The following is a 15570-nucleotide window of genomic DNA, read 5'->3' as shown; positions in this document are numbered from 1 at the left end:
ATCAAAGTCAAAGTAAGCTTAACCACTTAATAGTTGTTAATTTTCCATAATTTTTCTTCCATTGAAAATTAGTCATTAGTTTTTCTTGTTGATTTTTTTTATTTATTTTTGTTAAATAACAGTATTAGGGTCTCAATATATAAGTTTCACAACATTCTGTATCTGCTTTTGTTTTATAAAATCTATTACAATGTGAAAATTAAGAATAACTAATTGAAATTTATGAACGATTACAACACCAGCTTTTTCCATTTAAGTTTTGATAGAGTTTGAGTTTAATTATGATAACAATCACTAGATTTAAGTTTCTATTGTTGATAATGGATGAAAAAAGAGAGAAGGGAAGAGATTGGGTGCGAGAGTTGGAAAGAGATAAAAAAAATTAATTTTATCTTTTTTAAGAACATTGAAAATATTTGTTTGTAAGTCCTTTAAAGAAATGTATTTATTTTTTTTAATAAAAGTGACAATATCTCCTGTATTAAAATTTTATACTATCAGTACATCAAATACAATCTCTAACTTAATTAACTACAATTAATCGATTAATTCATGAGTTTATGAGTTTTATATACTAACAGTCTTACAAATGGCCTAATAATTTGAATTGTGTCTGGAGGAGTTGGAACAGGGCAAGATTTATGTAATACTGCTTTGGGAAGAAATTGGCCTTTTTGCACATTCATTAATTTAGAGAGAATTTCTTGTATGGTGGAAAAAGAAATCCTCCAAATCATGGTAAAGTTGGAACCTGATACATTTTTTCCACAATGCCATCCAAAGTTTTCTATCTAGTGACTGGACAGAACATTGTTATTGATGCAGAAAAACATTAAGACACATCCAACCTATCTGCAACCTTATTGTTAGGTATCGGAATCTTAAGCCACTGACAGAACCCTTGATCAATGCCACCGTTAAATTGTAGATCCAGAAAAACATACCAACTAGTCCAGCAACTTACTATGCAACATCATCCTCGTGGTTGCATGGCATTTTGAGCAAGAACCTAAATCGCAGCTATTTAGAAGTCTTTTTGGTTATTGCACCTCTTGCCGAAGATGGAGAGGGGATCTACATGTCGACTGTAATCTTGGTGTCAAGATGAGAGAACTCTTGGAAGAAGGCCTTGAAATGCTCATATGAATGTTTCACATCATCAACAGCACACATTTCTCGTATGCTGTGCATTGACAATTGAGGAGCACCAACATCCACCGTACGGATCCCCACACCACTTGCCAGGATAGGACCGATGGTTGAGCCGCAAGGCATATCATTGCGCACCACAAAATCCTGTGTGTACATAAATTTTCTGAAATAATCAGTTCGTCCATTAAACCAGTTTGTCATAACAGAAAAGCATTTCTTTTGTGCACCATCTTCAGATAGTACGTGATGCTACATTACATTGTGTGAGAACCACAAGCAAGTGAAGAATGGATTTGTAATACCAGCACTTATAATAAGCTTATTCTGTTTACTTGAAACTGGATGAAGTTCTTATTTTCAGCAAAAGCTCTCCTCTTGTTATGTTCGATTTTATTTAAAGAAATAAGATGATTGTTAAGGATTCAATTCCAAAAGATCAAAGGTGCTTTACGAAGTTACAAATGCTATAGAACACATGAAATGATGTTTCCTTCTCACTAGAATTTGCACATTAAAATATATGGTTATGGATGGATCTGACCTGAACAGGAAGGTTATGCTGCATTGCTATTTCCCTGAATATGAAAGAAGTGACTGCATTGGTTGCATAACGTTGGTTTGCATTGTGTTTGATAACGAGTCCCCCATGCAACTTAGGCTGATGGTTGTCTTCATGTTTGTCCTGCGGATAACACCATATGACCACAGTGCAACAAAATAAATTATCTGCAACTGCAAGTTATGACTCATCTGCAACAACATACCATATAATTTGGGTGCACGGCATGTGCCATGTCAGCAGAAACAAGGAAACTTCTCTGAATTGCTTTCGTTAGCAGCTGAAAAGAAACCAACACAACAAAAAGTCAACAGGATGATTTTAATGAATGCACAATTAATAAGGTTATAGACAAATGGAAGGTGGTTATGCCAATCTATATGGTCACTTGCTAACTACTATCATTTTGGGCAAATCTTCTATGGCAACTCATGAGTCTTATGTTAGAAGATGAGCTCAGAAAACACAGCAACTCCTTCACTTGGGCAAAAGTTTTTTATACAAGAGTAAAGAGATAAAAGAAATACAAATTTTTCCTCGGAACTGCCAGACTGGCAGTAGACACTGATCATTATCTTGTTAATACAGAACTTACAGGTGACAGCATTCAGAAAATCTACTCATAAATTTCCAAGCAGATTGACTGTGACTGAAAGCATTTCTTCAGAGATGAAATCACAGCAAAGAATTGGAAAGTGATACATATAAGTTAAATCTTTAGAACAACAAAACACTATCATGGTCTTTATTGGTAAAAGAGAAAAAAAGTAGTATCATGAAATGCAGGTGCTTCTGATTTTCAATTTTATATATATATATATATATATATATATATATTTTATAAAAGAACAATATCTAGATGCCTTATTTACAGGAAAATGCAGAAAACTTCTAGACTTCACAAACAGTGAACCATACAGAGGTAAAGTTAGTTCAGTTTATACAACTAAAATTTCACTTAAATATTCCCCTAACAATAATCAGACAAGCTAATTGAATAGAAGCAGGATTCAGAAAATAGAGATGGACGAGCAGTAAACACCTTAGAATCTGAGGTGAAGCAATTTGTTACTCGTGATAGAGCATCCAACATTACAGGAGATCCAGCTCCTTGTGCTGAATCAGATCCAACCTCCTCATGATCAAACAATGCCACCATTCTAACACCACTCTCATCTACAAGCTCACTTTCAGAAGATGTAGCATCTATCAGTGCCTGCAATGCAATCACATTGTAACGAATGAGAATAACCACAGCAAATTGATATGAAAAAAAATTGTATCCCCCTATTCACCCTCAGACAGGAATGGAATTTATACCAATTTGGATGGATTATCATATCATGAAACCTCCAGTTGCAAAACATGGGTAGGCCACTAAAATGAAGGGAAATTCAAATGCATTGATTTATGACAAGTTGCTTTGGAAATTCAATTTAATTGGATTTTATGACTCTACTAGTTTAATATCAGAGGTGATTAGCAGGATTCCAATAAGAAAAGACTAAGAACATGTCCGTAAATGGCCAAGCCTCATGTTCCAAGTAAGGCATACACCAAATGGTCACTAGACCTTAAAACCAAAAATTTAGCTGAAAGAAAAGCAACAGCATCAAAAGAAGAGAAAATGATGCAACCATCACAATGTATAAGATTGTCTTATTTATCATAAGAACAAATCTGTTGTATCCGTAGGAGAGGTAGAAATGCAACATCAAACTTATCTGATTAGAGAACTAAGCATAAAATAAACATACAAGCCAAACATGGCCAACATATTCAATATTCCCTTCAAATGTCATAACTCGTAAAGTCACTAATAGTTAATCTACCAAGCTACTCATGCCTCCCAAATCATGAAGGAGTGAAGCAAACTAAGTGCATACCATTATTAGGTTTAACATTGCACAACCCAAATATTCCCCCATTGGAAAGAAAAACATGTAACCAAATCTACATATTGCATGGTCAAGAAACTCAAGCATAAACCTATAGTTTTGCTTAGTGGGAAAGAGAAACAAAAATACTACTCATACCTGCAGAGAGCAAAACGACATGCAAAGATTGTCAAGTCTTCCGGAAAAGACAAATTCCTTAGTAGCACCAGCTACTATACTTGGTTGAGTATCACATGCTTGCAATTCAAAATCACATATTTGATCTGGTTGACAGCCAAGCTTATTTGCAATCATCTAGAAACAAGAAAAGTAATGCAATTTATTTTTTAAAAAAAGAGTTGCAACACTGTAGCTAATTGCACTTAATAGAATGCTAGGTCTCAAAAATTATTAAACCTGCAGCAGAAGTGAGTGATGTCTTGAGTTCTTAGTCATCTTTTCAGCTGGACCATTTTCAGCAACCTCTTTATTGAGCTCTGCCTGTGAAAAGCAGTTCAACATATTGAAAAGAGAAAAAGAAAAGCAAACATTAGTACTGTGGAAAAAAAAGAAATACAAAAGAATTGGGGAACTATTCACTCATTTTTAAACCAAGTAACTTTTGAGCAAGCTTCAGCTATTCCTTTTTTAACAATCAAGCAACCTGCTCTATAAATGCTAAAAAAATCATGTGTTGTCGAAGCCGAAGAACCAGTGTGTTAGACTTGAACATAATCATATGATTGATGTTATTAAGATTTTGTTCAACACTAGCATCCCTTATGTGATTCTGGTTTCTATAACAATATGAATGAATTATTAAATCTTGCAATATAATCATCGGAAATAGTAAATTATTACTTTCTGTTCATGATGCAACAGAGAACTGAGAAGCAATTATCAAATCACCAACCGTAGACATGAAAAGGCTTCTGGTGTAGTTAACATAGGGTCAAAATAGTAAATGAACTTAACCTTGAAGGAATTGGAAATGATATCATTTCCAAATGGCATAACAACAATCTGGAAAACAAAATGTGGGATAATTGATGGATCCAAAATTACCTTGATTGATGTTGCCAGGACAGGTAAAAGATGACTCTGTGTGTTCACCTTGAATCCATCATTGAGACCCCTACTCACAAGACGTACACAAAACAAAGTAAATTTCTAACTACAACATTAACAGAGAAAGAGAGAAATTTCAAACTCCTCGATGTGCTGAAATAAATACAACGCAGGGGAGTCATGTATGCCAGTTACAAACATAAGCTATGTGCAAATTCATCAAGCAAGGCCACCTGTCTAAGTGAATAGCCAGGGTAGGGACTCGCATTATAGGCTCCTCAATTCTAACTAGTTGATGTGAATAGGAAGCAGAATCACCCTTCTCCTCTCTTGTTATCACCCTTCCTGCGACTGTCAAGTCGCGATCAAACCACGTATGCCACAAACCACTTCCATATGTTTGCACTCCAACCTCCAGATAACCGCCTTTTGTAACCTGATCAATCCCAGGAAGTGATTTTTTTTTTTTCAATTATAAATTATCACTGTAACATATTCGTTTAATGATAGGAAAAAAAATCACCTTGGAAATAGGCTTCAATTTTAGACAAGGGCTGTCAGTATGTGCACCAACTATATGGAATCCATTTCCAGCAACATATCTAAGCATAGAAAATATTAGTGTATAAACAACTAAGATATCGTCTAATCACAATAAAAATGCAACTTTAAATCTTGTTAATAAATCTCAAAAAAATTAAAAAATATCGAAGCTCCAACCAATCCTAACAGCGGTTAGTCAGACCAATGTAGTATCACTTATTCTCAAGTTCATAATAGCCAAAAAGTGTTAACTTTATGACAGAGTTAATTCCATTTCCCACAGTTTCTTGCCAATGACATAAAACTACAAAGTGAATGAGTTTTTAGTTTTTGTAAAGAAAAAAATCATACTTTTTACCAATAGCAAAAGCAACAATGGTTGAATGATTCCTGGTGAAAAAGTATCTCTTCCCAACTTCTAATTTCCAATCTTCTCTCTCAAATACTTGCTCATATCCAACCTCTTCCAACCGTTTCCTTGCCTCAGCTGTGATTAAAACAAAAACCCAACAAAAATCATTCAATGAAATCCAACAAAAAACTAATATGCGTATTATAATAGGAAACTATTTTGATTGGATGAACTTTCAGTCAACTTCCACCAAAGAGAAAGGACAGAAAATGGAGAACAAAAGAAAAAAGATTACCAACTGCGTGAAAAGCAGTAGGAGAAGCGTTTAAGAAGTTGATAAGATCAGACACAACGGAGCTCACTTCGCTTTCTGCCATGGCCCTTCGATCTTAGCTTCGCTTGGCTTGGTTTTGGTATTTTTGTTTTTCAGCATTTCCCCCATTGCATAAATAGGATCCCTTTATACTAATTCCTAGGAATCCAGATACATGTTTGGGCCATGGCCCAAATAGCCCATCAATATTCCACATTCTCTCTTTCTTTTAATTTTGTGGTATTTGGGTAGAATGTAGAAACCTCACCATTGTTTTGATAGTGATATTATGATGCTTGAGGAGAATAACTTTATGTTTAATGAAAGATGTGATGTGTAATTCGGCTTGAATATTTATAGGAGGTTAACAAAATTTAGTGGGTCTACTGTGGAATAAATTCCTTAATTAGCATCTTGTGGTAGATGCTTTTGTTCTTCATGTTTCCTTTCATTTATATCTTCACCTCCAAGCTTTTCCGCCACATTTATGGCATTGATAAGGAAACTCCATACCATTACATTACTAATAATAACGTCCTAGAAACTTCCACGTTCCACCAAGAGAAAGGTTGAGGGCCTACTGATTAACACAGGCTTTTCCCTTGCTCGATAATTGAATTTGAGTCTCTGTTAAGCACGTTTAGTGGTTGAAGTCAAATTATGGGTCCAATTTTAATTAGTTATGATATAGCATTGGAGAAGGACTCCTCCCTAAACCGGTGAACCATGGCCGGCCCTTGGGTGAAGCCACCCAAGCAAGAGCTTTAGGTCCCGATTTGGAGAGGTCTCAATTTTAGAGAAGATTTATAATTTTATAATAATTATAATATAATTAATTATATTAAAAATATTTAAAAATAAAAAATAATTAATAAAATTATTTTTTTATTTTTTTAATTATATGCTTAATAAATCTCAATTTTCTATTACTTTTTTATTTCTATAATACTATTAATTCTTAACTATATTTTCTTATTTTCAATAAACTAACAGTCATATGTATTTAATCATTTTCAACAGCTATTTTCTTCTCACTTATTTCTCTTATTTCCAATCAACGCATTTAATGATTTCCAACAGTTTTTTTTCCTATATATAAAACCAATTATTTTTTTTTCAATGTATAATATCTACTCTTGAAATCTTCCTTTCTCATTTGCTCTTTCTTCTTTTAACTTCAATTTTTCTCTAAAGAATACACAAGAAGTCTGTTCTCTTATTATCTTCATAAAACTGTGAGCCTCATTTGCGGTTTGCAATAAGCATTCGACAATTAGGTACTATTATTCTAATATTCACATATTTGTTTACTTTAATTTACAGATTTTTACTTTTAAAATAATGTTAATAATTTCAGTAAGTGTTGCTTCAAGAAAAAGAAGTTTTTCAAAACTAAAATTAATAAAATCTTATTTAAAATCAATAATATCTCAAAAAAGATTAAATAAATTAATTATATTATTAATTAAAAAAATATTAAAAGAATTTATTATAAAAGTTTAATTAAAAATTTTACATATCAAAAAGCTAAAAGAATAAAATTTTAATAATTTTTTTTAATTTTTATAAAAAAATCTCAATTGAATATTTCGCTTTAGATATTTAAACTTATTGGGCCGTCTCTACGGTGAGTCTTTATATGACAGCTGGTTTTGATTCTTCTCCTTTACTGCACTTCCATGACTCAACAATTTTGTCTATGCAATTGGCTTAGAAAGTGAGAGTCTGATGAGGACCGGATGCATTTAAAATCAGAGTTAGAGACATGAATATGGGGTATCTCATATTCTTTTATCCAGCAGTGAATTTATAATATTCTTTTATTTGTATATTGATCCATGCAATTCAGAATCCAACAAAAATTGACGTGACTTGCAGTAACTTCTAAAATGAAGAGGAGAAAAGTTTCGAAAACATGGTGGCTGCAACGTGAAGGTGCATGGGGTAGTTTCGAAATGGGAAATTGTGTCATATTCAAGTTTTTTGCCGGGAACATCAACCGTTTGTGCAACTAAATAACTACCATTCGTTTTTGGGTGCTTCATATCCTCAGTGGTCACTAGTATTTCTCCAAGAAAATGTTGAGTACCTTAAATATCTGACAGCTTAGTCAAGAAAGTGCCTAAAATTATAAAAGAAACTGATCCGAGGTCAGCAACTTGCCAAAATACAGTATTCAAGAGAATATGCAGTACGCCATTAATTAGCAGGAGTGAGGAGACTTTCCAGAAAGGCTTCCATGGCTAGAGGAAGGACCATCAAGAACCCCTTCATCAGTCTAACTCCAAGGTCATTATGTCAGTTGATCTCAGCCTCGCCACTGACTTCACTCTTTTCTTCCAAGAAGACATCACCATCCCTCTTTATCTTCATCCTCTCGTTTGTAGTTTCTTTCGCTTTCTTGGGAATTTCCGTTCTCAGGTTCTTTCCTAGTTCCCAAGATTCAATCCAATGTTCCATCGTATCTCCATCATCCCCATCTTCACAATCACTCCCTACTTTTTCATCTTCCCACTCTCAGATTATCTTGGCAGCTTTACTTGCGGGGATAAACTCTTACAATGAGAATGAACCGAGGCTTGGCAGCAGTGCAATGGTGCCGCTGCCAGTTCATGTGGTTTCTGGGAACTTATCTGAGGAGGAAAGAGAGTTCTGGCAGCAGCCAGATGGCAACGGGTACCGGCCTTGCTTGGAATTCAGTATAGGGTACCGGAAAAAGTCCACCAAGATTTCAGGGGAGAAAAACAGGTTCTTGGTTGTGGTGGCTGCGGGGGGATTGAATCAGCAGAGGAATCAGATTATTGATGCTGTTGTTATAGCTAGAATTCTGGAAGCTTCGTTAGTTGTGCCAATCTTGCAGGTCAACCTGATTTGGGAAGATGAAAGGTAACGAAACTTATTTAGTTCTATTTGGTATTTGGTCCTTTAAATGCCAATTTTCTGACAAAAATTTCCTATGGAAACATGATGAGAGGAAATCCTTCATATGAACCCCAGTTTTTGGTCTGTAGAGCTTGTCTTCTAATGCCTTAAAACTTAAGGTTCATATAAAGTAGTTATCGGACGATGAAAAGAGTTACAAATGCAGTTTTATGCATCAATCTGTTTTATTGAAATGTCAGTGAATTTTCGGACTTATATGACGTGGAACACTTCAAGAGGACGTTACGAGCTGATGTACGAGTTGTATCTTCACTACCCTCCACACATTTGGCGGCGAAACAGACCATTGTAAACCAAATTCCTTACAATGTGTCTCCGCTTTGGATCCGCGCTAGATTCTTCAAACGAGTAAGGAAGAAGATTCTTACCCTCGACAACTTTTCTCTGTTCATCAATTATCTTTTTGCTGCATTTTTATCATGTTCGAATTGCCATTGAGGGGAATGCTACATTTCCCAATAATTCCTGAGATTTTGTTCCATTTGGCAACTTAAATAGACTCATACTTGAGAAATTCTCATAAGCAGACTGGTTGTTATTATTATTTTTTTCACAAAGTTCACTAGATTTTGACATAATCTATTCCGGGCTAGGATTTAGTTTCATCTCATTTTCGAACATTTTTTGCTCATTCAGCTCAATCAAGACGGTGCTCTTGTACTCGGAGGATTAGACTCAAAGCTTTCCAAGAATCTTCCACCAGATCTGCAGAAGCTTAGGTGCAAGGTACTTCAAGATTTTACTAACACTATTGAAATCTAATTGCTATAGAGCAATTATTATATCTTCAAATGATACTTCCTTTGACATGCCTTCTATATTGCAGGTCGCCTTCCACGCATTAAGATTTTCCAGGCCGATTCTTCAGCTTGGCAATCAACTTGCGAGGAGAATGTGGATTGAAGGTCCATATATTGCCCTTCATCTCCGGCTGGAGAAAGATGTGTGGGTTCGAACCGGATGTCTCACTGGTTTAGGTCCAGAATATGACAAAATCATCACCCAAATTCGGGAGTCTCAGCCCCGGTATCTCACTGCAAGAGTGAACATGAACTACACTCAACGAAGGCTCTCTGGACTGTGCCCCCTAAATGCATTAGAGATGGCAAGGTAAATTAGAAACATAACCCTTGAACTTTATAAGGCCAAGAAATCTCTCATCCAGAGTATCAAGATTTTGATTATGGACTGCTGAAAATCATGTTTTATTGCAGGCTCTTGAAGTCTTTAGGGGCGCCAAGAAGTGCTCGATTGTACATTGCTGGAGGAGAGCCATTTGGTGGCACCAGAGCTTTGCAGCAACTTGCTGCAGAATTTCCACATTTGGTGAGGAAGGAGATGTTGGCACGCGAGGGAGAACTCTCGCCATTCCTCAACAGCTCCTCTGCTCTATCTGCAATTGACTACATCGTCTCATTTAACAGCGACATCTTTATACCTTCCCATGGAGGAAACATGGGTCGAGCCTTGCTTGTAATTAACCGAAGCTCTATAACTATGTTCTTTTGTTGGCATCCTCTTGTTTATCTGCTGCATCATGCGAATCTGTCATTTTAGGCATGAAACAAGGCAAACTGATCTCTTGTTTCTTTATTTCTGTAATGTTAATATTGACAGGGACACCGTGCTTACATGGGTCATAGGAAATGTATAAGGCCAAACAAAAGAACCATTCTTCCTTTCTTTGAAGACCCCTCCATTTCTGAAGAAGAACTCAGAAAAATCATAAGATCGCTGCACAATAAATATCTGAAGTCTGAGCCAAGTAAGAAAGAGAAAACCAAAGACGTAATTGCGTTTCCGTTGCCTGAATGCATGTGTAGACAGGGCACAGGTGTTTACTGAGCAACTCTATGAATAGATTCAATTTGTACGCCATCTGTGATGGATTTGTTGTTTTCTTTACACTAGAATCCCGTATAGCATTTTGTTCATACTATTTTCTTGTCTATTCAGCCTTTTTTTTTTCCTGTTCCCCCTTTGGAGTGAAGGCCAAAGGGGACATTGTAGCATGACCCTGTTTCCATCTTGTCCAACGTTGATCTGAGAATCCTGTAATATTTCCAAGTAAGGTGTTCTTTTATTCTTAAAATGATTACTTATACAATAGTAGTATATATTTTTTTCCTTGATGACAGTTGAAAGAGGTCAGATTGGTTTGTCAAGTAATTTAGATTGGTATGCTTTCTCTTGGGTCTACGTTGATAGCTTACATAGTAACTGGAAATGAACCTCATCCAAGCGTTGAAACAACTTTATATTTTTTTCAAAGTTCAAATGTATTAAAAATCTGAAGAACTTCAGTTCTCCATCGAAAAGATTTTGCTAGGCTTTGTTGTGATTTGGAAGAAGTTGGGATACGGCTGCATAATGCAGCCTCTGTTACAGGCAAGGAAAAACAGGGATGAACAAAAATGCTTAGCAAGGAACTAAAGTTCATCCAATTCATTACTAGTTGCTGAAGCTATTTAAGTACAACAGACTCATATGTGGATAATAGCCTACAACACTTGGTCACAAGCATAAGACAAGTGTTAAAATACATTAAGAACTAAGCATGCATGACAACACGTAAATACAAAAGCTGAGAGGAGTAGTAGCTGTTAAGGACTTAAGTTGAGTTTGGACAAGTGTTAAACTGCTACTGCAGGTTGCATGCAAGTATTAGCTTCAACAGGCTTGCCCCTTATAAAGGACATTGAGGCATGCCATAACAAAATCACACAAGGATCAACCCCTGTACATGAACCAGCAAAAATCTCATATACAAACTTATTCCACACACTAAACCAACCCTTATAGACAAAAACGGAACAGAACTCAGGAATATATAAAGTGAACTTTCTAATCTCCTGGGCAATTCCCAGGAACGGACAAACACAAAAGATATCCCTTCAATAAAATAAGAGAGGTTGCAGTAGAAATTAACAGGTATTTTAACTATTGCTTCCTTCTATGGTCACAGAACCCTTTACTCATCTCCACAAACTGTGAACAACTCTATTTGTCTCCCTATACCAGATTTGGCAAGATTATCAGCTTGTTGATTTGCCTCCCTCAATTTGTGTTTGATTTCCCACTCTTTCACCCTTCTCTTTTAGAGCTTCAATATGAAGAACACACTTTCTTAACTTCTATGGAGTTGAATCTAGTGTCTATACCTATTTTACAATATTAGTGGAGTCACTTATCAATACTGCTTGCAACTTTATGAACAATTTTTAAAGCTAAGAAATCTGAATCATGGATAATTTCTGTGATAGAAGCGAAGAAAGCATATAATGTAAGTATAAACATGAGTTGTAATTATTAATTTTAAAAATATTTTTTTATTTTCTTTTTACTTGTAATTTTAAAAAAATTAAAATATTTACTTTACTTGCAGTAAGTTTAGATTTAGTTGGTTATTATAAAGGTTTAGGTCTAATTAGTTATTATAAATAGATTCTTATATAGTTTTTTATTTTTTTATCAAGCAACTTAGTTTTTCGTTTAAATCTTGAATAAGAAATGGGAGATGAGAAGAGATTTGGTAGAAGATGGTTAGACAGTCTTCAATCTTTAATTGTGGATAATCTGAGAAAGAGACTAACTTATTAGCTATCAAGGGAGCTTTCAACGAATATGGAAATGTGGCTGAAGTCTTCATCCTAAGGAAGGTTCAACAAGATTCAAGGAAGGAGATAAACTTTGCCTTCGTCATGCATAGAGAAAGGTGCGAACTTGATACAGCATTGAAATGGGGAGGGCATCAGTGGATGGATGAGAAACGTCTGTTGGTGAGAAGAGCTGAGCCGCTGAGAAAGGGGTTTGAAGATCGAAGAAACAGAAGTTCACAAGGAAAAGTCCAAAAACTTGAGATTGAGAGACATGTGCAGGTGGATGAAGAGGATAGGGAGAAGATTTTAAAGGAACATAAAGAAGGCCTTAATGAATGGTTTGATTGTCTTTATCCATGCTCTGAAAAGAGCAAGTTATGTAGCTCCAAAGTATGGGTAAGGGTAAATGGGAGACCGTTACATTTATGGCACCGATCTTTCTTTCAATTTTTAGGGTTTAGTTGGGGCAGTTTTTCCAAGGTTGATAGACAGACAAAGTTAAAGCTAAGATTTGATAAGCTCTAATTCAAGTGGAGACCACCAACAAAGATAATATTCCCCCGTTTCAAACATATGGTCCTGCAAAAGTTATGGAAATTACCAATGCACATAGTGATAGCTCCGGACATAGAGAAATTGGTGTTGACGGAAGTGACGGCGCCTAAAGCAGTAGACTTGGCTGGCTTAGTTCTCCGTTTCACGTGTGAGGATGAGAACCATCAAGAATGTGGGTGTTGCAATCTTGACACATGCGAAATGACATTGGCACGTGGAAAAGGCTCTTAGAAAGGAGAGAAATTTCTGAGGAGCTCCTTTTGAATTTGAATGAGATTGACGAGATGATTCAATCGATGTTGAAAAGACAGAAGGAAGGAGAGGATTCAGGTGCACCTTTGGTTGGAAGGGAGATGTTGATGCGGAGATTGCAGGGACAAAGGGTCTACGTGGGGAAGAGATATGACAATGTTAAAGGAACTAACTAGGTATGAGTAAATGTAAATCGAATTGAACAATTAAATTGAATCAAAATGAGTTTGATTTTTTTGATTTGGTTAGTTTGGTTTTTTAAATAATTCGGTTAGGATAGTTCAATTATTAAAATTAATTCAGTTCGGTTTGAGTTAGAAAAATTTTTAATCGAACTAATCGAACTTAAAGTAAAGATATTATAGAGATTTTGCATGAAAAATAAATCATTAAGTTAATCTCTTCTTCTCTTTAGTTCATCTTTAATTATATAAGTATCCACCTTATTTATTATAATTTTTTATTGTTATTTTTAATATTTTTAAAATATTGATTTATCAAAAGAATACAACATAATTAAATATACATAAACAAAAAAATAAAAAATTTGTCAAGTTTAGTTTTTAAAAATCGAATCGAACTAATAAAATTAGTTCGATTTCGGTAAGTTCGATTATTTGTATAATTCGATTTGATTTTAATTATTTTTAAATATAAATTTAATTAATTTAATAATTAATTATCTAAGATTAAATTAACCAAAATAACTATTTACATACTTTTAAAAATAAGTACTTTATCGGGAGCTTAGTTTGCAAAGTGGGGTAAAAAGAATCGAATTGTTTGGAATATGAGACATGTGAAGGTAGACCAGCTAATGAAGGTGGGTCATGGAAAGATAGTGGACTTGACCCAAAAAGAAGAAGAAGAGTGGGTGAGAGCTCAGCCTATCTGTTAAGTGGTGATGTTATGCAAAAGACAAGAGTTGATATTGGGCCAAAGGAGGCTGACAAGGAGGATGGAAACTCATCAGGTAGAGGCATTTAGTCGGCAAAGAGCAAAGGGGATAGAAAGCAGAATTCGAGAGAGGAAAATTAGGGCAAGAAAAGAGAAAGATTTTCTATGGGAAAGGCAATCCGATGCAAAGGAAAAGAGGGTGTACGATAGAGAAGGAAAAACGAAATATAAAAAGTAATGCAGGCTTGGAAGGATTGGGAAAGTTGATAAAATGGAGATGGTATGAAGAAGTTGACGAGACAATAGTGAGGAGTGGGGGGAAAGCAAGATAGATTAAAAAAGAAAGGGAGAAAATTGAATAGAGGGAAGAATAGAAGAAAAGACGAGAAAGTTGGTAAAGAATCTTTACCAAATGGGGATTTCAAGAATAAGAATGAAGTTTTAAAAGACGTGAGGGTTGCTTGGTCAATTGAGAATAAATTGGGCTTCACTAGTTAGGAATATAAGGATATGCTACTGGCAGACATGGCCAGGGAGGTAGCGGCAAGAGCTAAAGCCAAGAAAAGAACAATAAAAGGGAGCTACAAATGACAGGGAGGAGACAGATTTTATCATGAGGTGTCCAGCTGATGTCGTTGGAGGCGTGAAATTGTTTTGATGGATTGCTTGTCCTGGCTTCACAAGTGATGTTTTGCGTGGAGAAGTTTTAAGGAATTGAAGCAGGTTGCCTGTTAGAAGATGGATGTATGAATGCTACTAGGACTTTTCTTTGGGGTGGAGCAAAATCTAGATGCTTTTAATCAAGGTAGTATGCTTGGGTTATAGTTTCCCTTGTGTAATTTGTTATGTTTTTTAGGTCTCTTTTTATCTTTGTGCGGTTTAGAGGTATGTTTTGGCATTAGGATTAGAATTAATTGGTAATTTGATGAATAGTTAGGTACATTTGGATTAGGATTTGTAGGTTATTTGATGAATGGGATAAGTCTCTATTTGTTTAGAGGCTTGATTTCCCTTTGTTAACGCTTTTGTCGTGTGGAGTAGTTAAGTCCTTTTTGTAAGTATACTGTTCTTTTTCTCTTCATAGCTTCACTTCGTATTGCACAAGAAGTCATTTTACAAAATTCAAGATTTATTATGACATCCAAACTTTTAAAATTAATAAAATTTATACTTAAAAAAAAGGAGAGTTACTTTCCACAACTAAACAACTTTATATATCCTAGTCATTTGATTTTTTTTATGATTTTTAAGTAAAATGTGACACCAAAAACATAATAAACATTTAATCCATTGGCCAAGGCCATCTTAATCAATTCAACACTTGAATTTAAGGCTTCAGACGGTCTTAAACAAACATATATTGGCAGGATACGCAGCCATTGCTGAAACATAGCAACTTAACTAATTGTACCAAGGAAGGAATGTATAGGAACGTGAGGCAAGATCATATATATAATTCT

At 35.1% G+C, this 15570-nt stretch overlaps 2 protein-coding genes across 2 annotated transcripts; one reads left to right on the top strand and one right to left on the bottom strand.

The window, feature by feature from the left end:
• Positions 1 to 653: 653 nt before the first annotated feature.
• Positions 654 to 6005, bottom strand: LOC18605074 (Zn-dependent exopeptidases superfamily protein). The gene is made up of 11 exons (XM_007037868.3): positions 5847 to 6005; positions 5551 to 5686; positions 5180 to 5258; positions 4890 to 5092; positions 4654 to 4723; positions 4006 to 4089; positions 3748 to 3903; positions 2754 to 2927; positions 1917 to 1991; positions 1694 to 1834; positions 654 to 1296 (listed from the first exon to the last, which is right to left on the bottom strand). The coding sequence occupies exons 1-11, from the start codon at positions 5926 to 5928 to the stop codon at positions 1075 to 1077; spliced, it is 1422 nt and encodes a 473-aa protein (XP_007037930.2). The 5' UTR covers positions 5929 to 6005; the 3' UTR covers positions 654 to 1074.
• A 1948-nt stretch (positions 6006 to 7953) lies between these two features.
• LOC18605073 (O-fucosyltransferase family protein) lies at positions 7954 to 10899 on the top strand. The gene is made up of 6 exons (XM_018116752.2): positions 7954 to 8750; positions 8987 to 9155; positions 9444 to 9533; positions 9634 to 9917; positions 10022 to 10280; positions 10425 to 10899. The coding sequence occupies exons 1-6, from the start codon at positions 8104 to 8106 to the stop codon at positions 10650 to 10652; spliced, it is 1677 nt and encodes a 558-aa protein (XP_017972241.2). The 5' UTR covers positions 7954 to 8103; the 3' UTR covers positions 10653 to 10899.
• Positions 10900 to 15570: the final 4671 nt, after the last annotated feature.

The sequence above is a fragment of the Theobroma cacao genome, chromosome 3, assembly GCF_053813885.1.
Source record: "Theobroma cacao isolate CCN51 chromosome 3, ASM5381388v1, whole genome shotgun sequence".
Classification (NCBI taxonomy): domain Eukaryota; kingdom Viridiplantae; phylum Streptophyta; class Magnoliopsida; order Malvales; family Malvaceae; genus Theobroma; species Theobroma cacao.
Note: the sequence above shows the minus strand (reverse complement) of the source record. Positions and strands in the feature narration are given on the sequence as shown.

Bases quoted from the DNA above. Each gene is read 5' to 3' on its own strand.
- LOC18605074 (XM_007037868.3), bottom strand. From the start codon at position 5,928: ATGGCAGAAAGCGAAGTGAGCTCCGTTGTGTCTGATCTTATCAACTTC. The intron at 2,928-3,747 runs GTATGAGTAGTA...ATTGCATTGCAG, and splicing joins TGTCGTTTTGCTCTCTGCAG to GCACTGATAGATGCTACATC. The intron at 1,992-2,753 runs GTGTTTACTGCT...GTTTCTTTTCAG, and splicing joins GCTTCACCTCAGATTCTAAG to CTGCTAACGAAAGCAATTCA.
- LOC18605073 (XM_018116752.2), top strand. From the start codon at position 8,104: ATGGCTAGAGGAAGGACCATCAAGAACCCCTTCATCAGTCTAACTCCA. The intron at 8,751-8,986 runs GTAACGAAACTT...TTGAAATGTCAG, and splicing joins CTGATTTGGGAAGATGAAAG to TGAATTTTCGGACTTATATG. The intron at 9,918-10,021 runs GTAAATTAGAAA...GTTTTATTGCAG, and splicing joins AATGCATTAGAGATGGCAAG to GCTCTTGAAGTCTTTAGGGG.